At 46.6% G+C, this 25,958-nt stretch overlaps 1 protein-coding gene across 1 annotated transcript in view; it reads left to right on the forward strand.

Annotated features, from left to right (window-relative positions):
* Positions 1-25,958, forward strand: part of LOC142020423 (connector enhancer of kinase suppressor of ras 2-like) — a 581,534-nt gene that overhangs the window by 276,257 nt on the left and 279,319 nt on the right. Inside the window, exon 7 of the mRNA XM_075008216.1 lies at positions 14,218-14,277. Within this exon, the coding sequence (XP_074864317.1) occupies positions 14,218-14,277 (60 nt within the window). The remainder of the gene's footprint in view (positions 1-14,217; positions 14,278-25,958) is intronic.

Consider the following 25,958-nt stretch of genomic DNA (forward strand, 5'->3'; position numbering starts at 1 on the left):
TATAACATGTTTCCAAATAGACTTTGTAAGTTCATGGGGGAAATGATCATCAGTGGTCATCAGAGGTTCAGGGATGCAACCACATGCTCCAGGTGGCCCTTGTCTGTGAAAGCGAAAGGTGCGACGGGATGTATCACACAATGATTTTCTGTTCTGTTCATCCCCTCTGAAGCATCTGATTTTGACTACTGTTGGAAGACAGGACACTGGGCTAAATGGGCCACTGGTGTGACTCAGTATGGCCATTTTTATGTAAATGGAACTAAAGATTCCTGAGATCCACCATTCTTCTACTTGCAACTTGTAGGCTGCATCCTCATCTGTTGCTGGTTCACACAGATGATGACAACCTACTATGTTGTCAGTTACACAGTTAGTCCAGCATCAGAGGTTTGTACGGTGGATCCAACCCTACTGATGACCCATGTGGACCTCAATATCCTATATGATATTTACAGTTCGGGCAATTTAAAAAAAAACAGGAGGAATGGCATATACCAAAGCTACATTAAAAGATCATGTTTAAGGTTGCAAAGTCATGAAATAGCAGAATTAAGCTTACCTATGCAACTTTGTTACTCTTGTTCATGTAGATTGTGATTTCCAGAGCAGTGTAAGTTTACTGCAAGTAAGGGCATCATTACAGTTTTTATTTTGTTTGGTTGTTTTTTTGTATTTATTTCAAGCCACAAATGAATAGTTAGGAGAAAAACAGACTTTCTGAAAGATTCATTAAGCCTGTTTTTTTTCATTTTTATTGGCTCTGAAATCTCTCAGTCCATGCTAGAGGTCCCCAGCAGGCCATTCAGCAAAGCCAGGGAATAAAAGACTTAACAATCCTTTTAGATATTAGGGGGAAAAGAAAAACACCCAAGTCGAGCAGAAACATGTTCTGTGGAATTTTAGGTTCTAAATGCCAGGTTTGGAGCATTTTGTTTTCTTGGCACACAGGTTCAAAGCTATGGAGAATTTGCTCAGATCTATGTTCCACAAAGATTAATAAACTGAACCCAACTTCATTATAGTTGATTTTTCAGGAAAACTCTCCACTGCGAAGTACTGTCTGCTCTCTGTGGACATTAGTGAGCCCATGATTCATGTTGGACGCATCTACACTAGAAACTCACTCTGAAGTTAATAAAGTTAGACACTACTTGGAAGTAGCCTGCAGAGAGTCTACACACATTTTCCTTACTTTGCAGTTAACTTGTTCCATTCCCAGGAATGGAGTAGTGCCCTACTTCCAAGTTTAACTTGGAAGTAGGGTGTGTGTAGACACTCAAATTCAAAGACTGTTACAAAGTTATTTTTGTAGTGTAGACACAGCCGTTGCAAAAACAGAGATTTGTGCTAGTGTCATATGGTTATTCCTTTTTTGTTACCACTGTACTGTAAAAGTGTGGTGCTGCTTCCATTAAAATCATAACAAAACTTCTAACTACAACAATGCATGAGTGGATGCCTTCTGTATGAAATATATAGTGTTTCAAGATAAAAGTTTCTGTATAAATGTAAAACATTAATACACTACCCTCTATTTTGGGTTTATGAGTCAATATGGCTGCTTTAAACCTTACTGACAGCTTTTAATTAAGTGTTTCCACTATGGTTAACACTTCAACTCCAGCAATATTAGCAAGAGTAACAGTGAGATCTACAGAACAAACAAAGTGTGGGGGAAAAATGTATGTTTCATGGTTCATTTTCTCAACTATCATATTTCATTAGCACTATATTTTGGCCTGGAATATGTAAGTATTAAGTGTAAGGATTTTTTTAAAAGATATATTTCTATTTTAACTAGTCTCCTTTGTTATGGTTATGTCTACACTAGAGAGTTTTGTTGACAAAAAACCTGTGTAGACACTGCAAGGGACAGACAGACAGGGTTCACTGGGCAGCCCTGTTTGCTGAGCTTCCAGATGGCTATTCTGTCAAGGGAGCAGCCAGGAAGTCTGGCTGCTCTCTACAGACAGGGCGGATTGCTCTTTCGATCCACTTTAGTGTGTGGATCTGATCTGTCAACAGACGTTTTGCTGGAAGATTGCTTCTGACAGTAACTTCTGTCGAAAAATCACTGTAATGTAGATGTAGCCTATTGAAAGTGGTTTAAATGGAAACACCTCAACGGTAAAGAAGTGATAAATTCAATGAAGACAGATTCCAAATTTAATTCCAAATTTAGTATTGCCATCAATTGTCCTTTAAAAAATGATATTTCTAAGTGTCAGTTTTCATTACACTGATTGCTAAACAGCCCTTCAAAGATCTTCCTGCCAGAAATTGCAGCAGAGCTGAATTGATGTGTGTTCAACACATAACAGGATAGGCAACAACTGACATGTGTGCATCCGGATCAGGGAAGTTCATGAAAAATGTTTTTGTTTAAGTCTATTACGTGTTGATAAAATATACTCAGACTCAGTGGTGCCAATAGCTGAGGTGGGCCCCAGGGTAAGGTGTGGCCAAAGGTAGAAGCGGCAGGGCCTAGGGCATTCAACCCTCAGCACTGCTCACACCGTGGCACTGGGCTCCCCTCCATTCGTCACAGTACGCAGCCAGAGCAGCACACTGGTGTAGCGTTTGAAAGGGGCACAGAACTTCAGCTGCCACCACTACCGAAGTAGCAGTGGTGGAGGCCAGCGTTCTGGGCCCCTTCGAAACATGGAGCCCAGAGGGCAATCACCCCTGTTGCCAACTCCCCTGGGCAGACCTGCTGAGACTTCTACAAGGCATGATTTTAAACTGCTGGATGTTCTGATTAAAAAAAAAAATAGCCATGTACCAAATCAACTGTTTTGAACACTTTCTAACTGATATCCAATGGAGTATCATCATAGTGCTTCTAATTGGGTCTCACTGGAATCTGTTTTTGGTCCAATGTTTCTTATGAGCGACATCAAAGATCAGAGAGGAAATGGAGAGTTTTTCCATGAATCACAGTATTTTGCAACACCATATCCATATATATTTAACCATGACAGTTAGATTAATGTGCACTCATCCCTCATTAAACGAGTACTTTATTTACTAGTACTCACTTAAATGAGGGACACATACACCTCCCCCCCCATATGAGCCTTACTGCCTCCCCGCAGCTCCAACCTGCTGCAGCCTGACACCCCTGTCAGCCCTGCAGACACGAAACTGCCGAAACTTAACGCCCCCCACGCACCCGAAATGCCGAAACCTAACCCCACCCCCACTGGCCCCGCAAATCCGAACTGCTGCAAATAAACCCCCCCCCATTGGCTCCACACACCCAAAACGCTGAAACTTAAACCCCCTGCCGCCACCAAACTGCCAAAACCTAAACCCCCACATTGGCCCCGTGCACCCGAACCACCACAACATAAACTCTCTGTTGACCCCTGCGCACCTAAACTGCCGTAACCTAACCCCATTGGCCCCGCAGTCTTCAGGCCTCCACTGGCCCCACAGACCCAACCTGCAGCAGCCTGAACCCCACCCCTCTCCCCAGACCCAACCCACCACCACATTTTAACCCTCCCTCCCACTCATGTCACCAAACTGCCCCCAGCCTTTAACACCGCCCCCCCCACCCCCCCCAGGTTCACTTTCCTTTCAAAAGCAGCACCACATGCTGCCACTCCCAGCACTTGGAACCAATCAGAGACTTTTACAGGTATTTTAGTAGGAATTTAGTGTCCCTTTTACGAGTTTACACCAACGAGCAAAAAGTTAGGAACGAATTGTGCTCGTACAGTAAGGGATGAGTGTATTTATGCTTCCATAAGACTGTAAGTTGTGGTTCATAAATATTTTATTCAGCCAAAACTTGTTTGACAAAAGTATTTTGATAAACTATAAATTTGATTTTAAAGAAGCAACGACAGTATCCTAGGTATGTTAGGATAGTGGGTCCCAAGCTTTTCGGCATCACGGCCCCCTTTTGATTGTTGGGAAATCTTCATGCCCCCCCACCTCTTCATTACCTTCATCCCACCCCTTCTTTAACAAAAATATCAATTCATAATTTGAAATAAACACAAAAATCTGATATAAAAAGTTTACTTAAAACTAAAAATAAGCACAAATAATATTTCTTGGCCCCTTGCGGTCGCCTGGTACAGACCCAGCTGGCCATCTGCCTGAGCCTCATGCCAGCCTCTGGAGGTGCCCATGCCAGCTGCCCACCTGCCTGAGACCTGTGCTGCCAGAGCCAGCCACTCGAGCCCCGTGCTGCCGGGGCCAGCCACCCACTCGCCTGCCAGCCGCTGGGGCCAGCCGTCCACCTGCCTGCCAGCTGCCCGAGCCCCACGCTGCCAGGACCAGCCACCCACCCCAGCTGTGGGCCAGCTGCCCGAGCCACCCACCAGAGCTCCACACTGCCAGGGCAGCCACCCACCCACCATCCCAAGCCACCCAAGCCCCGTGCTGTCAGGGCCAGCCACCCACCCACCAGCCCGAGCCGCCCAAGCCCTGCTCTGCTGGGGGCCAGCGGCCTGAGCCCCACAAGTCCATCAAGCTGGCTGGCCACCTGAGCCCTGCCAGCCCTGACAGCTACCCACCCGAGCCCCTCCCCTGCCCTCTCACAAAGCCAGACACCTCCAGCCCCGCATCTAACCCCATCCTCCTCCTTCTCCTCACCAGCCTGCACTCACTCTCATCTGCAGAAGGCAGCAAGCTCCATCCTCCTTTTTACAGTGGCTGCACCAGGTCACCCACATAAAGTGGCAGGGGCTGAGAGCCAGAAGCAAATGCCAGATCTTTCTTCAGGTAGAGGGAATGATGGGGGTGGTCCTGGGTCACCTCATGTCCCCCCTAGAACTTTTTCATGCCTTCTTAGGGGGGCACACACCCCAGTTTGGGAAACCATGCTTTACAATGATTTTTCAACATTTATGGAGAAATTGTTTTTTTTCCTGCATGTCCACAGTCTCCTGCCAACATTGATATTGTGTACTGTAGAGTAAAATAGATATGTAGCCTGATTTTAAAACTCTAAAAATATTTATAAAGCAGTAATTTTGTTTATGGTAATGCATAGTAATGCAATATTCCCTATATGGCATGTATATTACACATTCAGCAATAACTTAAAAACATCCTTGAAAACTATGTATTGAGACTGGTGAGAGGGAATATTGGCTTGAAGGACACACAGGTTATCTCTTTTCAAAACTTTGAATAAAGATAGTTGAACATTTTCCATCTAAGCTATTTATCAATGCAAATTTTGGGGTTTGCCTAACACAACAAACAAAAGTATTTTAATTTGAGTAAGCTTCTGTAGTGCTTCATGGGATTTGTTCTTCAGTTGTGGCTCATTCTCTGTGGTCTGGGTTTCTCAGAGAGACATAATCTTCTATGTTGTACCTTGGTCATGTGACTTCCATGATGCACTGCTTCCCCTCACCAAGGAAAAAGACCACCTCTTGTCTTGTGAGATGCAGTGCTGGCAGGGGGACTATTGTATTGGGAAGAACAGGGGAGTCTGGGGGCACCCAGACTTACAGCTCTTATGAGGCACCATAATAACATTTTGAAATAAATTTTCTTGCAAAAGTAGTTCAGATTCTTATTTATTTATTTATTTGTGTACAAGGGGAGGAGGTGCATTTTGACTTCCTCTGGTTTTGAAGCTTTAGGCTGCTGCTTACACAGCAGAAGGGAGCTGAAAAACCTTCAAAGGCTGATAATTTAACAGTGCACTGCTAACTTGTCAGAATTAGATTAAAGTGAAAGTGTTTGGAGTGGTATATGGAACTTGGCCCTTTTATTGAGAGTTACAAGTGCTAGCTGATGAAAGTTTCTGACACACCAGATTTTATCTACTTTATTTTTACCGAAGTGATAGACATCTAGAGTGTGGGCTATTTAAGTTTAAAGCCTCTATTTCTATAATTTATTTGGGTTTTGTCAACTTTAATTCTTTTTTGAGATTAGTAAAGTAACAAACTACTCTGTACTTCAGATGCCAAGATAAGTCCAGCTTCTCCTGTCATGTTAGTTCTTCTTTGAGTGCTTGCTCATGTCCATTCCATGTAGGTGCGTGTGCACAGCATACACACATTGTCATATATTTTCCCCTTAGCCGTAACAGTTGAGCTGGCAGGGGAGCCCCCTAGAGTGATGCCAGTATATCACCCCATATATATCCCTGCTAGCTCTCCACCTCCTCAGTTCCTTCTTACCACCTGTGAGGGTTGTTGGAACATGCTCTTGCTAGCAAGCACCCTTTAGCAATCACTTGTTGCGCTCTAGTTGTTATCTTAAGTAGTTGTTAAGTACCTGTTAAGTTTTGTTAGTTTAGTTGAGGACCTAGTGTGGTCCTTGAGCTGTGTGCTCACATGGCAGGGCATACCTGGGCCCCAAGGCTTCAAACCCTGTAGGAGCTGCCAGAAACCGATGCCCTATGATGACTTACACAATGCTTGTCTCAATGCCTGAGTGAGGCTCATCTGTCCAAGGCCTGGAAGATCTGCAAGGCTTTTAAACCCCAGACCAAGAGCAAGAAGGAGTTGCACCTCAGAATTATCCTTATGGAGGTGGCTGTACATCTGGTACCACAGTCAGACCTGGCACTATCAATACAGAGCCCACCGGCCTTGGTGTAGGAGGCAGCTGTGCTCTCCCATGCTTCCCTGGCACTGTGCAGACCTCGGTACCACTACCAGTTTCTGGTGCCTCAGAAGAAGAGGCGCTCTAGCAGGGGCAGGTTGCTCAACAGCACAGACCCTCCATGTGCCCTCAAGTGGGGCATGTGGCACCTACAGGTGCCAAGCCTGGGCCTGTGCAGTCTGGCAAGAGACAAAGCCTGCACAGGGAGTCCAGCCTGGCAGGAGACTTCGCAGACCCATTGACAATGAAGGCTTTTGAGGCAGCTAGAGACCTTATTAATTTGTCTCTATCTCCCCTGCTGGCACCAGTCTTGAGGAGGGGATCGCAACCAGGGGTGGCGCTGGCCAGAGAATAAGGCACCAGTGATGAAGAAGCATTGCCCCCTTGCCCCAAACCAGAGTGTGGCACTGGAAGCACAGGCAACCTTGACCCCAGCCTGTGTCCCTGTACCGGTTCCAGATCTGACACTGGGAGGTCATGCCTGGCACCAAGCATGGCTTTGGCTGATGTGATCTATCTGGCACTGCCTGGGATCTCCCAGACCGTGCCTGCCCATGCCTCTCCACCACCCCGTCGGCACCAAGGTAAGCCAGAGTCAATCAGTTGGCACACTCTAGTCGTCATGCCAACATCTTCCTCCATTCTGCTGTGGTCAGTGTTGGAGTACTGCACTGACTCCAAGGTGGAGTCTACGTGGTCATCTTGGGAGTCTTGGCCTAGATCCTGGCACCAGTCCCATCCCATCGTTTCTGGCACTGGAATCCCGTGGCGTATCGGCAGCATCAGTGGCCACAGCCAGCTCTCAGACCAGGATTGCAGCAGTTATGGCCTCCTGAGGTCTCTCCCAGTGACCTTTTTTGGACCCTCTGGGCCTTCTATCAAAGCTAGGGCACAGGCCCCTCCAAATCAGAGTAGCCAGGTTCAGGATCCAGGGTGCCTCTGTCGTGACCCCTCTGACCCCTTTGCCCATGTCAGGGCACTCGCTTCCCCTGGGCCAGCTCTCCCTGCATCCCTAGAAGCCTGAGGGCCAGATGATTTGATCCCTGCTGGACCTTTCTCCATCTGCCTCCCAAGCCCAGTCGCAGGCTGAGGCCTTAGAGGACTTGGGCCCAAAAAGATCCTCATCTTCCTCCCCTGATGAGGTCCTGGCTGACACCCTCCCCTCCATACCCTTGATAGGCTCAAGGGCTCACCAAGACATCTTTCAGTGATTAGCATGGAGTCTGGTGTGGAGGCTGAGAGGGTATCAGAGGACTCTGATCTGACAATTGATATTCTGCGGTCAGACACCCTGTCTAGAGTGGCTCTCACCATTAACAAGATGGTGGCCAAGCTTTCTAAGGCCCAGTGTCATACTCCAGCTTCCATCCTCCCATGGAAAAGAGGGTTGAGCACCGATACTTTGTGCCTTAGGAAGGAAATGAGTACCTCTTGTCCCACCCACGTCCAGGGTTCCTGGTAGTCCAGACATTGAACCAGACGGAGAGGCAGGGGCATCTGAGTGTAACCCCTAAGAACCGGGACACCAAGGCTACGTCTACACATGAAGCCAACATCGAAATAGCTTATTTCGATGTAGCAACATCGAAATAGGCTATTTCGATGAATAACGTCTACACGTCCTCCAGGGCTGGCAACGTCGATGTTCAACTTCAATGTTGCGCGGCACCACATCGAAATAGGCGCTGCGAGGGAACGTCTACACGCCAAAGTAGCACACATCGAAATAAGGGTGCCAGGCACAGCTGCAGACAAGGTCACAGGGCGGACTCAACAGCAAGCCACTCCCTTAAAGGGCCCCTTCCAGACACAGTTGCACTAAACAACACAAGATACACAGAGCCGACAACTGGTTGCAGACCCCGTGCCTGCAGCATGGATCCCCAGCTGCCGCAGCAGCAGCCAGAAGCCCTGGGCTAAGGGCTGCTGCCCACAGTGACCATAGAGCCCCGCAGGGGCTGGAGAGAGAGCATCTCTCAACCCCCCAGCTGATGGCTGCCATGGAGGACCCAGCAATTTCGACGTTGCGGGACGCGGATCGTCTACACGGTCCCTACTTCGACGTTGAATGTCGAAGTAGGGCGCTATTCCGATCCCCTCATGAGGTTAGCGACTTCAACGTCTCGCCGCCTAACGTCGAAGTTAACTTCGAAATAGCGCCCGACGCGTGTAGCCGCGACGGGCGCTATTTCGAAGTTAGTGCCGCTACTTCGAAGTAGCGTGCACATGTAGACACAGCTCAAGAAAATGGACCTGATGGGCGGGAAGGCCTATGACTCTGGGGAATGCAGTTCTGCATAGTCAACCAGCAGATGCTGCTGTTACACTATGCTTTCAACCACTGGGCTTCCATGGACACGTTCTCTGACTTACTCCCAGGGGATGTGAAGCCTGAATTCCAGATTCTGTTGAAGGAGGGCAGGGCCATCTCCAAGATTGCATTACAGGCTGCCCTTGATGTGGCTGATGTGGGGCAAGAACCATGGCCATGGGGCTGGTCATGTGCCACAGCTTTTGGCTGCAGGAATCTGGGGTGTCCCTGAACTGCAGACTATCATTCAGGACTTCCCCTTCAAAGGGCCCTCCTTAGTCTCTGAACAGATGGACCCATGTCTGCATGGGCTAAAAGATACCCAGGCCACCCTTAAGTCTCTGGGTATTCATACTCTTGCTACCAAGCAGCATTCTTTTTCTGGCAGGAATGCCCCCCAGACCCACCCACCAGGGGCTGTGTCTGGACTTCTGCTGCTGCAGTAGGAACAATAGCAGCAAGAATGGTAGATGTCACCGCTGGTTGAGTCAGGATCAGGAGCAAGATCTGCCTGGCTAAACTTGGGGCCCCTTCAGGCATTTTGAGGGTGCAATTGAGAACAGCCTCAGCCCTTCCTTTCCAGGACTGACTATTCCCTTTCTACCAGGCCTGGGAGTCTATGTCTTTGAACCTCTGGGTCCTGGAAACAGTGGGAAAGGCGTATGCTATCCCCTTTTATTCCCTCCTCTTTCCCATTCCCCTACCCCATTCCTGTTCAGGGACCCCTCTCACGAGTATTTCCTGCAGGAGGAGGCGCATCAGCTTCTCACCCTGAGGGCAGTAGAGATGGTCCCTGCAGCGATGTTTGGTATGGGTTTTTATTCCTGTTATTTCCTGGTTCCCAAGGCAACCCCGACCTCCAGAACCTCAATGTCTATATAGTCAAGAGCAAGTTCAAGATGGTGACCTTGGCATCTATCATCCCTTCCTTGGCTTCCAGAAACTGGTATGCTGCCCCCGGTCTAAGAGACGCCTATTTTCATATTTCCATTACACCCCACGACCTCCACTTTATGGTGGGCAGGGACCGCTGCCAGTTGACAGTCCTCCCTTTTGGACTTTCCACAGCCCTATGAGTTTTTATGAAATGCATGGTGATCATTGCCGCCATCCTCAGGAAACAAGGGGCAGGTGTAGCAATGCCCTGCTGACCAAATGCAGGTGTGCATCACCCTGGTCCGTGGTCTCTTCCAGGATCTGGACCCACTGCTGAATGTGCCCAAATTGGCCCTGGTCCTGACTCCAGTGATAGAGTTTGTAGGCAAAAGCCTGGACTCATTAGCAGCCAAGGCCTCCCTCCCCAGATCCCACTTTGGGGTAACCAGGTCTGCAGTCCTGGACATACAGGTGCTCTCAATGACAACAGCAAGGGCCTGCATGCACCTTCTGGGCCTAATGGCAGCATGCACCTGTAACCCTTCTGTTAACGCCAGATGCCTGCCAGAGGGCCGGGTTCAACTCTTGTGGGGTTTTCCTATCAAGGATACAACCAACCGGCTTGAGCCCCCACCCAGTGGCCTGGGACAATTTCAGCCCCGTGCTGGGTGCCTGTAAGGCGGTTCTCCCCCCGCCTCGCAAGCACAGAGTCTGAGATAGAAATGGCTTGTTTAATGACCGTAACCTACCCCAAGGTTACAGCGACAGATGCAGTATATATCAGCACAGAAGAGACAAAACCCCTTTTACCCAGATACCATCCCCATATGCAGTAGAACCCAGTCTCTTGCTGGGGCTCTTGGCCCTTTTCCACACACACACAGTTACAGGGTGTACCCTCTGCGGTGCAGTCCCAAACTCAAAGCCCACAGATACATCACCAGGGCCATACTAGCTGTCCACTTGTCTGTAGCCTCCCCTTGCTGTCACCAGCCATCTGCCAGTCGCCGTCGTCCACCGCTCCTACCGGCCGCCCGCCGGTCACTGTTGTCCACCGCCACTCCTACCGGCCGCCCGCTGCTCCTACCGGCCGCCGCCCCTACCGGCCGCCCACCAGCCACCCGCTGGTCCTGCTGTTGTCCGCCGGTCCTAACCCCACTGCTTGGGACTGCCCTAAGGCAGAACCCAGTGAGTTCAGCTCTGTGTGACCTCAGCTGCTACTCTGTGATTTCAGCTCTTAGTATCTCTAGTGTGGGGTTTCACAAACACCTTAGTATCCAGGTCTATCTTTCAACAGGTGGGGAGGGTTAGTCAAGCCAGGCTTATAGCTATATGACCAAGGCATAGGCAGGGCCAAGGCACTCAGCAAGCTGGCTCAACCAGTACCCCTCCCACTTCTCTCTCACAATGCTTTAAACCAGGGAGCCCTGTGTAATCAATGTCTTACACAGCTAAGGCGACTGCCCTGTCCCCCACAACAACCCAGAGCATCGGTGAGATCTCACAACTCCCGCATTAAGTGTCAGCTTAAATTGTGATTTTACAACTACATGTTTACAATAGACCAAATCTCATGGCTTACTTGCTACCCATTAGGCTTTGCCTGAAAAGGTATCACACATGCACACCTTTTGCATTCTCATGTAGATGACCTCTGGGAGACTCATTCCTCCCAGCCTTCAGCAGCACTGCATTCCTTCTGCCACATTCCCTACACAACCATATGGTACAGCGCCATGCTTTGGATGTACCCACTGCAGATATGGCTGGCATGGACCCACAAACCATCCTTCCATGTGTTGGTTAGAGATGTGACGGTTCCCCACAACATTCATTCCCTGGACTGGTGGACCTGGGAAGAGGAGGTGAGCACAGGGGTCCCATTCTGTAGACTGCTACCAACGCTCTGGCTTATGGTGGATGCATCAGATACTGGTTGGGGTGCCTATCTTGGGGACATGTGGACACAAGATATGTAGTCAAAGGTCAGTCTCTCCTTGCACATCAATGTCAGGAAGCTGAGAGTGGCCCCCCTTGCCTGCATGGCCTTTCTTCCCCAGCTCAGAGATAGGTCAATCCTCATACTATCTGACAATACACTGGCGATCTCATATATCAACAGATAGGTTGGGGCCTGCTCTTATCACCTGTGTCAGGAGTCCCTTCGCCTGTGGGATCTCTGCATCAGGGCAAGTATCCACATGATTGCCTCCTATCTCCCAGGCACCCAGATCATTTTGGCCTACCATTTGAGAAGGTCCTTCTTGGTCCATGAATGGACCGTCAGAGGGGATGTGGCCCTGGAGGTCTTCCACACATGAGGGTTACCCTTCTGGACCTGGTCGCTACTCACCAGAACAGGAAGTGTGCAAGGTTCCACTCCCTCATGGACCCAAGCAGGGGCTCTCTAGGGGATGTGCTGTTAACTCCCTGGCCAGAAAGTCTGTTGTACATTTCTCCTGTTCCTGCTGTTGCACGGAGTTCTCCTGCATGTGCAGGAATTCAGGCCTTCCCTGATCCTCATTGCACCCACATGGCCTAGGCAGCTTTGTTTTTCCACTCTCCTGAGTCTGTCATGCAACAGGCTATTCATGCTCCCTGACCTGATTGCACAGGACTCCAGCAGGCTTTGCCAGCTGGATATCTGGTCCCTGCTCCTGATGGCGTGGAAACTCTGTGGCTGACAGTGGAGGAGCTCCAGTGTTCAGCCTGGGTGCAGGAGGTACTGCTGGGAAGCAGAAAGCCTTCCACTAGGGCCACCTATCTGCACAAATGGAAGCTCTTTTACACCTGGTCTACCCATGGTTGCCCCAGTCCCCCTGGTCCTGGATTACCTTATAGACCTTAGAATTCAGGAGTTATGCTGTTCCTCAATCAAAGTGCACTCTGCTTTCCACCTAGGGGCGAGGGGTAAGACCCTCTTTGTGGATCCAATCGTAAACAGGTTCTAGAAGGGCCTGGACAGACTGTACCCACATGTGCAACAGTCCGTTCCACAGTGGGATCCTAATTTCATTCTGTCTAAACTCATGGGACCTCTGTTTGAAGGTGATGTGCTCATTGCTACACCTGCCTATACGGTATCTCTGTTGGTGGTCGTCACATCGTCCAGGTGGGGGTCTGAATTAAGGGCTCTCCCTGTGGATCTCCCTACAGTTTTTTTTTTTTTAAAGACAAGGTCAGGTTATGCCCCAACCCTGCCTTTTTGCCTAAGTTTGTGTCAAACTTTCCTTTGTCTCAGGACATTTTCCTGCCAGTTTTTCACCCCAAGCCCTGTGTGTCAGACAAAGAACAGGTGCTGCACACCTTAGACATTAGAAGGGCCTTTTATTTGAAAGAACAAAGCCCTTTCAGAAGTTGTCCCAGACCTTTGTTTCTATTTGAGAGAGGCTGAAGTGTCAACTGGCTTCTGCCCAGAGACTCTCTTCCTTGGTCATGACTTACATTAAGGAATGTTACGGGCTGCAGGAGTCCCAGCTCCTCCCCTCATGGCCCACTCCACAAGAGCACAGGCCACCTCTGTGGCTTTTGTGGCTCATGTCCCAATTCTGGATATTTGTAGGGCTGCCACTTGGTCCTCTGTCCACACTTCAGCCAATCTCTATCCCTGTGTCTACATGTGCCACTTCCTTTCGAAAGGGGCATGTTAATGAGTGGGTTTGAAAGATGTTAATGAGGTGCTGCAATGAATATGCAACACCTCATTAGCATAATGGCAGCTGCGGCGATTCGAAAGTGCAGCTTTTTGAATTGTGCACCGCTCGTGGAGATGGGACCTTCCAAAAGGACCCCCCCAGTTTTCGAAAGCCCCTTCTTCCGATCACCAGACATATACATACAGAATGGACATTAGCAATCACTTGAAGAAAGAACAGTTACTTCCCATTGTAACTGTTCTTTGAGATGTGTTGTTCATGTCCATTCCAAATCCCACCTGCCTCCCCTTCATCGGAGAATTCCAGTAAGAAGAAACCGAGGGAGTGGAGAGCCAGCTGATATACCAGTGCTCCCCTGCAGGTTCGAGGGGCACTGCTAAGAGAAAAATTTCCAGTGACATGTGCATGCTGCATGCACAGACCTGCATGGAATGGACATGAGCAACACATCTCAAAGAACAACAGTTACAATGATAAGTAACCATTCTTTATTAAATCCTTTCCAAAAGATTTCTTATCTGCTGATGCTGGAATTAATGGGGGTGCATTAAAAGGCAATGTGTTTTTACATTGGTTCTTAAAATATTTTTGTTTAAGTTTTGTTTTAAAAATTGTATTGAGCCACAGTTTGTTCTAATCCGCTGAAATACCATTGACTTTAACCAAAGCAACTGGTCTTCCAACATTATTGTGCCAACATTTTTAGTTGGTTGACTGCATTATTAAAGAGACCTAGATATTTTTTAACACGCATAGATATTAATTATTCCTTCTCTTTCCCTTTTTTAGGGGATGTATATTAAGTCAACATATGATGGGCTACATGTGATCACTGGGACTACTGAAAATGTAAGCTGCTTTATTCCAATAAGACCTGTTTGTAACATCTGTAGATAGTAAGACACATGTATCCACAGTATATTTCATATTACTACGACTCATTTTAAACTATGCCATTGTTTATTAGTGCTTTCTTTTTGAGTATCTCCATTATTAGGTAAAATATATGCAGTGAATGCTGCTTAATAGCAATCCTGATATTAACAACATATAGTTAATTACAGTGTTTTGCTGGGAGCCAATCCCATTTCACTGACTTTAATGTTAATGGGAGTTGGTTATTGGCAATAGACATGCCGCTTACTGACAATTTTTTGACATTTTCCCTGACTGCAGCACTACAAACCTGTCTGGTGATGGGAAGGGAGGCTTCATTGAGCGGGAAGCAGCAGAGGGGAAACAGCAACCTGTCTGCCAAGTCTTTGCACGAGCTGGGGGGCTTGATGGCCTCACCAGGCCCTTGGGCAAGTGGGGGCCTCCAGCTCCAGGCTCTCAGAAGGGGAGGGGCCTTGAGTGTGTAACCTCAGTGGCACTGAGACCACTGGCAAGGGAGAGCGAAGTCTCTGCTCTAAAGCCTTGGCTGACAACCACCTGGCCTTTAGCTCACGTAGTAGAGCACAGGGCGTTAGCTCCTAAGGTTGCCCGTTCATTCCTGGTTGTTGCTGTCTGTTGGCCTTACAAGACATTTCACAGAGAGTGGGACCAGGCCACTGCTGGGGGCTCACAGACTCACTGAGCCCTTGGGCTGGTGGAGGACCCCTGGCTCCACACTCCCAGAAAGGGTGTGGCCTTTAGTTGACAGGGGCAGGGTTGGGGCAGCTGTCCAAATGCACTGCAGCCCTGCCAGGCAGCCCTCACAACTCCCCAGAACATGTCACAGTGGCACTCCAGTGATGATTTAAAGGGCCTGGGGCTCCAGCCACTGCCACTTCTGCAGTAGTGGCAGTAACCAGCACCCCAGGCCCTTTTCAATCACTGGACCTGGGGGCAAGTGCCCTCTTTTCTTGTCCAAGTTGGCCTATGGGGAGGTTAAGGGGGCAGTTGCCCTGGGGCCTGATGATTCAAAAGGGCCAGGGCTCCTGGCCACCACCACTGCTATTGCAGGAGCAGCAGTGGCTGGAGCCCTGGGCCCTTTAAATAGCTGCTGGAATGCTGTATGGTGCACTCCAGGTGGCTGTCACGGCTGGCTGCAGGGCTAGGGGACCCACACAGTATGGTTAACTCGGTGCTGGGCACTGGATGCCCCAGCTCTTGCCCCTGCTGCCTGAGACCCCACCCCTCCTAAGAGCATAGAGCCAGCCCACCACCCACCCTTTTCCACGGCCCAGCAAATCATAGAATCATAGGGTTGGAAGGGACGTCGGGAAGTCACTGAGTCCAAGCACCTGCTGAAAGCAGGACAAATCCCAACTAAATCATCCCAGCCTGGGCTTTGCCAATCCAAGACTTAAAGACCCTAGGGAAGGAGATTCTACCACACCCCCGAGGTAACTCATTCCAGAGCTTCACCACCCTCCTAGTGAAATACTTTTTCCTAATATTCAGCCTATAAGTCCCCCGCTGCAGTTTGAGGCAATTGCTGCTTGTTCTGTCATTTGTCAGCACTGAGAACAGCCTCTCTCCATCCTCTTTGGAACCCCCTTCAGATAGTTGAAGGCTGCTATCAAATCCATCCCCTCACTCTTTTCTTCTGTAGACTGCATAGGATCAAATCCCTCAGCCTCTCCTCTCCCTCATAAGTCATGTGCTCCAACCCCCTAATCATTTTGGTTGCCCTCTGTTGTACGTGCTCTGGTGCCTCCATAGTCTTTCTGTAATGGAGGGCCCAGAATTGTATGCACTACACCAGATGTGACTCATCAGTGCCAACTAAAGGGGAATAATCACACCCCAAGATCTGCTGGCAGTGCTCTGACTCATTCAGCCTAATATGCTATTAGCCTTCTTGGCTATGATGGCCCACTCCTGGCTCATATCCAGCTTCTCATCTACTGTAATCCTCAGGTCCTTCTCTGCAGAACTGCGGCTTAGCCAGCCAGTTCCCAACCTATAGCAGTGCTTGGGATTCCTCTGTCCTAAGTGCAGGACTCTGCACTTGTCTTTATTGAACCACATCAGTTTTCATTTTGCCCAATCCTTCAATTTGTCTAGGTCTCCCTGGACTCTATTCCTACCCTCCAGAATATAAACTTCTTTTTCCTAGCTTAGTGTCATCTGCAAACTTGCTGAGGGGGTGATCCATCCCCTCATGCAGGTTATTAATAAAGATGTTGAACAAAAGGAGCCTCAGAACTGACTCTGGGGGTATTCCACTTGATACTGGCCTCAAGCCATACATAGAGCTGCTGTTCACTACCTTTTGAACCAGATGATCTACCCAGCTTTCCATCCACCTTACAGTACATTTATACAGTTCATACTTCTTTAACTTACTGGGAAAAATATTGCGGGAGAATGTTTAAAAAAAGTTGCTAAATTCAAGGTATATAATGTTCACCACATTTCCCATATCCACAGAGCTATGTATCTCTTCATAGAAGGAAATCAGGTTGGTCTGGCATGACTTGCCCCTGGTGAATCCATGTTGACTATTCCTGATCAATTTCCTTTTTTCCAAGTGCTTCAAAATGGATCCCTTGGCAGACCTTCTCAATGATTTTTCCTGGCACTAAAGTGAGGCTGCAGTCTATAGTTCCCTCGATTGTCCTTCACTTTTTGAAAGATGGGCACTCCATGTACCTTTTTCTAGTTTCTGGGGACCTTCCCCAATCACCATGAGTTTTCAAAGATAATGGCCAATGGCTCTACAATCACATCAGCCTCAAAAGCATTTGATTTGGCCCCATGGATTTGTGCATGTCTAGCTTTTCTAAATATTTCTAACCCATTCTTTCCCTACTGAGGGATGCACACATCCTCCACATACTGTGCTGCCTAATGCAAAACTCTGGGAGCTGACCTCGTCTGTGAAGACAGAGGCATAAAAAGCATTGATTACTTCAGCTTTTTCCACATTATGGCTGTGTCTGCATGGGCACAAATCTTTGAAATAGCCATATTTCAAAGATTACTAATGAGACGTCGAATTGAATATTCGGCACCTCATTAACATTAGGACGCTTCCGGCCGCGGCGCTTTGAAAGCGCGCTGCTTAGCGTGGCTACACTGGGGTCCTTTTTGAAAGGACCCTGCACCTTTCAAAATCCCCTCATTCCTATCAGTGAGTGGGAAAAGGGGATTTTGAAAGGTGCAGGGTCCTTTCAAGAAGGACCCCCGTGTAGCCGTGCTGAGCCGCACGCTTTCGAAAACAGTGCTTTCGAAAACAGTGCTTTCGAAGCGCCGCTTCCAGAAGCATCTGAATGCTAATGAGGTACTGAATATTCAATTCAGCACCTCATTTGTAATCTTCAAAATAGCCATTAGCATGGTTATTTCGAAGGTTTGTGCCCTTGTAGACACACCCTGGCTACGTCTACATGTGAAGCCTACATCGAAGTAGCCTATTTCGATGTGGCGACATCGAAATAGGCTATTTCGATGAATAACGTCTACACGTCCTCCAGGGCTGGCAACATGGATGTTCAACATCGACGTTGCGCAGCACCACATCGAAATAGGCGCAGCGAGGGAACGTCTACACGCCACAGTAGCACACATCGAAATAAGGGTGCCAGGCACAGCTGCAGACAGGGTCACACGGCGGACTCAACAGCCAGCTGCTCCCTTAAAGGGCCCCTCCCAGACACACTTGCACTAAACACCACAAGATCCACAGAGCCGACAACGAGTTGCAGACCCTGTGCATGCAGCATGAATCCCCCGCTGCAGCAGCAGCAGCCAGAAGCCCTGGGCTAAGGGCTGCTGCACACGGTGACCATAGAGCCCCGCACGAGCTGGAGAGACAGCGTCTCTCAACCCCCCAGCTGATGGCTGCCATGGAGGACCCCACAATTTCGACGTTGCGGGACGCGGATCGTCTACACGGTCCCTACTTCGACGTTGAACGTCGAAGTAGGGTGCTATTCCAATCCCCTCATGAGGTTAGCGACTTCGACGTCTCGCCGCCTAACGTCGAAGTTAACTTCGAAATAGCGCCCGACGCGTGTAGCCACGACAGGCGCTATTTCGAAGTTAGTGCCGCTACTTCGAAGTAGCATGCACGTATAGACACAGCTCCTATGTGTCATTAAGTTACCTCCCTCATTCAGTAAGGGTTCCACGCCTTCCCTGACCAGCCTTTTATTGCTAACATGGCTGTAGAAACCTTTCTTGTCCCCATTCACATCCCTTTCTAGGTGCAACTCCAATTGAGCTTTGGCCTTCTGGGTTACACCCCTGCATGCTTAAGCAATATATTTATACCCTTTCCTAGTCATCTCTACAAGTGGCCACTTCTTGTAAGCTTCCTTTTTGCATTTAAGCTCATCAAATATTTCTCTGTTAAGCCAGCTGGTTGCCTACTGTGTTTGCTTTTTTTACTGCACATTGGGATGCGGCGTCCCTGTGCCTCTAATATGGTTTCTTTAAAATACAGCCAACTTTCCGGGACAAGTTTTTCCTTCATGTTAGCATCCCAAGGGACCCTGCCCATCAGTTCCCTGAAGGACTCAAAGTCTACCTTTCTGAAGTCCAGGACCTGTGTTTTGCTGCTCTCTATTCTTCCTTTGATCAGGATCCTGAACTCAACCATCTCATGATCACTGCTGTCTAGGTTGCCGCCCACATCTACCTCCCTTACCAATTCCTACCTGTTTGTGAGCAGCCAGTCAAGCTGAGCATGGCCCCTGGCTGGTTATTTCAGCACTTGCATTGGGAAATTGTCCCCAGTATTCTCCAAAGTTTCCTGGTTTGCCTGTGTACTGCTGTACTGGTATCTGAACAGAAGTCTGGGTGATTGAAGTCCCCTGTGAGAACCAGGGCCTGTGATCTGGAAGTTTCTGTTAGTTGTCTGAAGAAAGCATCATATACATCCACTTGATCTGTTGGTCTGGAGAAGACCCCCATCATGACATCACCCTTGTTGCTCTCATCTCTAAACTTAGCCCAGAGAGTCTTAACATGCTTTTCTCCCATTTAGTACTGGAGCTCTGAGCAATCATACTGCTCTCTTACATATAGTGCAAGTCTTCCACCTTTCTTTCCCCACCTGTCCTTTCTGAACTGTTTATACTCTTCCATGTCAGTGCTCCAGTCATGTGAGACATCCCACCAAGTCTCCATTATTCCAGTCACATCATAGTTCCTTGACTGTGCCAGGTCTTCCAGTTCTTCCTGCTTGTTTCTCAGGCTTCCTGCATTTGTGTACAGACACCTCAGATAACTATCCCATTGTCCTACTTTCACAGTACAGATTGGGGCCCTCCTCTGTTGCACCTTTCTTCTTGTGTTTCTTCCTGGTATCCTGCTTCTGCACTTAATCTGTTGGCTCCACTGGCAGGGACACTGGGGGTTTTGAGTGAGCTGGTGCCAGGGCAGGTCACAATCCAGAGAGCACAGGAAGGAGTACTTGGTGCTTCCTTTCCTGGCTGCAGTCCCATGAAGCCACACTGTTATGGTACTACAGGTTATGAAGCATGAGGATGTGCTGAGGTTTAGAGCACTGCAGTCTGGGAAGGCATGTCATAGAATCATAGAACACAAGAACTGGAAGGGACCTCAAGAGGTTATTGTGTCCCATCCCCTGCCTCACAGACCATCTTGACCATCCCTAATAGATGTGTATCTAACCTGCTCTTAAATATCTCCAGTGATGACGATTCCACAGCCTCCCTAGGCAATTTATTCCAGTCGTTAAACACCCTGACAGTTAGGAAGTTTTTCCTAATGTCCAACCTAAACCTCCCTTGCTGCAGTTTAAGCCCATTGCTTCTTGTCCTACCGTCAGAGGCTAAGAAGAAAATTTTTTCTCCCTCCTCCTTGTAATACTCTTTTAGGTACTTATAAACTGCTATCATGTCCCCTCTCAGTCTTCTCTTTTCCAAACTAAACAAGTCCAATTTTTTCAGTCTTGCTGCATAGCTTACGTTCTCTCAATCTTTAATCATTCTTGTTGCTCTTCTCTGGACCTTCTCTAGTCTCTCCACATCTTTCTTGAAATGTGATACCCAGAACAGGCACAGTACTCCAATTGAGGCCTAATCATTGCATAGTAGAGCAGAAGAATTGCTTCTCATGTCTTGCTCACAACACTCCATTTAATGCATCCCACAATCATGTTTGCTTTTTTGCAACAGAATCACACTGTAGACTTATATTTAGTTTGTGGTCCAGTGTGACCCTGAGGTCCCTTTCTGCAAAACAGCTTGATAGTCATTTCCCATTCTGTATGTGTGCAACTGATTACTTCTTCCTAAGAGGAGTACTTTGCATTTGTCCCTATTAAACTTCATCCTATTTACCTCAGACCATTTCTACAGTTTGTCCAGATCATTTTGAATTCTGACCCTATCCTCCAAAGCAGTTGCAACCCCTCCCAGCTTGGTATCATCTGCAAATTTAAGAAGTGTATTCTCTATGTCAGTATCTAAATATGAAGATAGTAAACAGAACTGGTCCAAAACCAGGCCCCTGTATAACCCCACTTGTTATTCCCTCCCAGCATGATTGTGAATCATTAATAACTATGCTCTGAGAACAGTTATCCAGTCAGTTATGCACCCACGGTAGCCCCACCTAAGTTGTATTTGCCCGGTTTATTGATAAGAAGATCATGCAAATGCATGTCAAATTATAGCAACTGCTTGCTGAGAATCAACAGGCTGCTAATAAGCAGATTCCACTGTAGTTCTTCAATAAAAGATATAAATCCTACTTATTGATTTTAAACTGTGAACGTTAAACACACAGAGAAATAAAAAATGAAGAAGCAACAAAGATGTTTAAAAACTTTACTTTATCTGTATCTTCTTTTTCTTTAACTACCTGTAACACACAATGAAAATCCTTTCTCATAAACTGCTGGTTAAAACGTAATAATACAACTTAATAGTGTTAACTGTCTAGATGCAGAATTCAAATGTGAAATTAGACTCACGTAAATGTTTAAGTAGTTACATGATAGTGCACTTTCCTTTTGTATGTTTTGAGTCAACCTTTACAAAGCAATTACAATCCTCACACTTTGTGTACCTTTGAGAAGATGTAATTAACCTATAATTTAGCATTTTAAGCCATTCAAATATAATTAAATAATTTAAGACAACTTGGAAAAACTACTGTATCCTGAAAGAATGCTGTCAAGTTAAAAATGAATTTAAATTAAATAATCTTACACATGCTACAGGTAACATCTTGTATTGTAAAAAAAGTGGCTTTCCAAAATGTAATTAATTGTTCATTATTTATGCCATGTGGAAGGTTTTGCATTTTGGTTGATTTTAACAAATTATGTTATACTAGTTCATTTCAATTTGTAATAATTACTATAAAAAGGGATTTTTTGTATTACTAATTTGACCTGATAGAGACAATAGGATATGTTTATGTTAACTGAATATGTTTTCAGTTGCTTTTGTTCTGACCAGAATAACATAGCTTGTTCTTACATGTATTATACTTTGTGAGTAGTTTCTTTGAGTCTTCAGTCCTGTAATGCATGTCTATGTAGTTTAAAACCTTAATCCTTCAAGGAGGTCTTCCCAGACAGATCTCTTTACTTGTGCAAAGTTGGTTGCAAATTCAGGGCCAAAAGGCCAAGTGAAGCTGATTAGATACTATTGTGAAGTTCCACCTAGATTAGAATCATAGAACCCAAGGGCTGCAAGAGACCTCAGAAGGTCATCACATCCAGCCTCCTGCCCAAAGCAGGATCAACCCAAACTAAATCATCCCAGACATGACTTTGTCAAGCTGGGATTTAAAAACCTCTAGGGATGGAGATACCACCAACTCTCTAGGTAATGCCTTCCTGTGCTTTACCACCCTCCTGATGAAACAGTTTTTCCTAATATCCAACCTATAGTTCCTGCTCTATAACTTGAGACCATTTCTCCTTGTTCTGCCATCTGTCACTACTCCATCCTCTTTAGAGCCCCCCCTCAGGAAGTTGAAGGCTGCTATCAAATCACACCTCACTCTTCTCTTCTGCAAACTAAATAAGCCCAAATCCCTCAGCTTCTCTTGTATCATGTGCTCAAGCCCCCAATCATTTTCATTGGCCTTGGCTGGACCCTTTCCCATGCATCTTCATCCTTGTTATACTGGGGGGCGGGTCAGAACTGGATGCAATACTCCAGATGTGTCCTCACCAGTGCCAAATAGAGGGGAATAATAACTTCTCTAGATCTGCAGTAAATACTCCTTCTAATGCACCCCAATATGCCATTAGTCATCTTGGCTACAAGGGCATTTTATTGACTCATATTCAGCCTCTCATCTACTGTAATCTTCATGTCCTTTTCTACTGCACTTCTTCATAGTCAGTAAGCCCCCAGATTGTAACATTGCTTGGAATTCTTTTATCCTTAGTGCAGGACTCTGTGCTTGTCCTTGTTGAACCTCATCAATTTCTTTTGGCCCAATCTTCCAATTTCTCTAGGTCACTCTGGACTGTATCCATACCCTCCGACATATCAACCTGTCTCCTTAGCTTAGTGTCATCTGCAAATTTGCTGAAGGTTCAATCCATTCCCTCATCCAGGTTATTAGTAAAGATATTGAACACTACCAGCCCTAAGACCAATCCTTGCGGCACTCCACTTGAAGCCAACTGCTAACCAGACATAGACCTGTTGATCACTACCCTTTGGGTCCAATCATCTAGCTCACTTTCCATCCACTTTACAGTCCATTTATCCAATCCATGCTTCCTTAACTTGAGGGCAAGAATAGTGTGGAAAACTATATCAAAAGCTTTGCTAAAGTCAAGGTAAATCACATCCATTGACTTCCTCATGTTTACAGAGCCAGTTACCTCATCTCAGAAACTAATCAGATTGGTCAGGTATGACTTACCCTTGGTGGATCCATGTTGACTATTCCTGATCAATTTCTCCTCTTCCTAGGGCCTCAGAAGTGAAATGGATTTGGTTAGCTTTGAATCATAGTTGTCTACAAATACTTCTGTAGACATCTTCAAATAACAGCACAAGCATATTAGTAAGCTCATCCAGCTGGGATAGTTTATCCATCTTGTCAAGTATCGGAGGGGTAGCCGTGTTAGTCTGGATCTGTAACAGCAACGAAGGGTCCTGTGGCACCTTATAGACTAACAGAAAAGTTTTGAGCATGAGCTTTCGTGAGCACAGACTCACTTCATCAGATGCTGGTCTTGGAAATCTGCAGGGCCAGGTATAAATACGGCAGAGCAAGGGTGGGGATAACAAGGTTAGCTCAGTCAGCAAGGGTGAGGCTTACTACCAGCAGTTGATCTGGAGGTGTGAACACCAAGGGAGGGGAAGCTGCTTCTGTATTTAGCCAGCCATTCGCAGTCTTTGTTTAAGCCAGAGCTGAGGGCATCGAATTTGCAGAGATTATCTTCCCTTTTCTAAGACTTCTGCTTTGGGGATTTTGTGTTTGGTGGTAGGTTTGTCTCCTTTCCTGGATCTGCCTCTTTAATTCAAGTTGTAGCTTGTTCATAAAGAAGAAGCACTTAGTAAATCAAGGTGGTGCTTCTTTTCCTGAGGGCTGGAAGATGTGGTATATCCCTTTCTCATTTGTAAAAATTTGGTTGTTTGTTTTTTTTTCATAAGTGTAGCCAGTGAACTTATTTCATTTCACCCTTTAGCACTGAGTTGTAAGAAGCATTTTGTTTGGATCTTTTCATAGGCTATGCCCTTAATGATACTTGCTTTCTTAAAGTCTGTGACTGTGCTGGCTTACCACATCTATGTTCACCTAAGTGGAAACATGAGTCCACATTTTATTTAACTAATGCTGTAGAAGAAACCAATACATGCAGCAACTTGAGCTGTAAGGTGCAAAGTATCTTGGTAAATTTTCTAAGGCTTATCATGCAAGTCCAAAATGATGGGAGAAAACATCTGATATGTTTCATCTTCAATTGAGGCACATCCTTTAAGAAAGAGAAGTTTAGGAGCAAAGTAATCTTTGTGCAAAGCACATTGTCTCTGTGGGAATTGCAGCCTAAAGTGCGGGCTTTTTCAAAGTGCTGCCAACAAGCTTTCACTCTCTTCATTAGCTTTTAATGTTTGGGGAGACAAATTCATGAGGAAGATGGAGGTAGACTTAAAAGTAGCATGAAGATGTTAATACTCGAGAGAGATTTTTCAGCATAGAACTGTTCTTTGCAATTAAGAGCTAAGAAAGGGGAAATGTATGCAATGCCTGAAAGGGACATTTTGACTGGAAATGTATCTAGTCCACAGCAGTTACTTCTGTATTTTACGTAAGATCACATTAATGTGCATCACATTGTACTGTTGAGAAATTAATTGGATCAAGCGAATATCAAACTTTCTTGCTGGTTCATAAAACACTTAGGAAGTATTTTTGAGGTTTTTAGGAGGAACATGTATAGCTACCTATGCAGAGATGACACCAGTGGAGACACACAGCTTTGATGGAGACAAAGAAGGAGCAGTTAATGTGATAGGGTCATAAGAGTAATACTATGGTGAATACAATAATGTTTTCAATAGTGTAATATGGTGTTAATGAACTAGAGCAGTTAATCAGGCTTTAGTTAGGAGTGCAGGAGGCATTTGACAACACGACCTCATGGGCATGAAAGGATAGTGCAAAGCATTGCAATGGATGAATTGGATAGTTGAAAAGTAAGAGGTTGGACAGAGATGGAGAGAGGACAGTGAGAGGAAGGGTATGAAGATAGTGAATGAAACTGAGAGGAAGATGGAAAATAAGGGAAGCAGTAAATTGGGAGGGGGGAAAAAAGGAAGTCATGATAGAGGCACTTGTTAGAGTCCAAGAAGAGAACAGCCACCAACGGGTCTATTTGGGTAGTAGCAGGCTGATGTCAATATCAAAATGTTGGTTTCTGTTTCTGATCAACCTACAGTGTTGGCCTCCGTCGCTCACTCTTAAGCAAGCACCTTCATGTTTTCTCCCACACTGGACCTCACATTGATGAGAAGAAGTGTCCCATAATCATACAGAAAACTAACTCATTATTCTACTTTAAAACTCTCTTTTACCATGAGGGCCCACAAAATGGTTGACAACAGGTGGGTGGGCTGTTGGTGTGCTGAAGCCACAGCCTAGCATGTGGACCAGTGGTCTCAGTGTTCCCTTGCACTCTCACTTTGGTATGTCTGTACCCCTCTGTTGTCTCTTGTCATTTACTTAGATTGTAAGTTGTCTGGGGGAAGGACAGTCTATTTGTTCTGTGCTTGTACTGTGCCTCCCACAGTGGGGTTCTGGTCCAAGCAGGCGCTAAGGTCATACAAATAACGTGTACGAATGAAATCAAAACAAATACAAGCTATATAAGGGTTCTGTGGCTAAAGTATAGATCATTAAACTTATTCCAGGCCCAACTTGTTTTTTATCTTGCAAAAAGCAGAGTAAATAGAGTTTTTGTAAAAAACTAGCTAACAAATGTATTAAGTAATGAGCTTTCGAGGGTAAGACCTGCTTCACATTCATGTAGAAGATAGGAATTCAGGATTCATATATGGGGCAGGGACAAGGAGAAAAAAAGGCATGGGGAGTCATCTGTCATTAATAGGAACAGTGGAAGGAGTAAGTTAAGTGGGATAGGTGCCATTCTTGAG

Source organism: Carettochelys insculpta, chromosome 13 (genome assembly GCF_033958435.1).
Source record: "Carettochelys insculpta isolate YL-2023 chromosome 13, ASM3395843v1, whole genome shotgun sequence".
NCBI classification, from domain to species: domain Eukaryota; kingdom Metazoa; phylum Chordata; order Testudines; family Carettochelyidae; genus Carettochelys; species Carettochelys insculpta.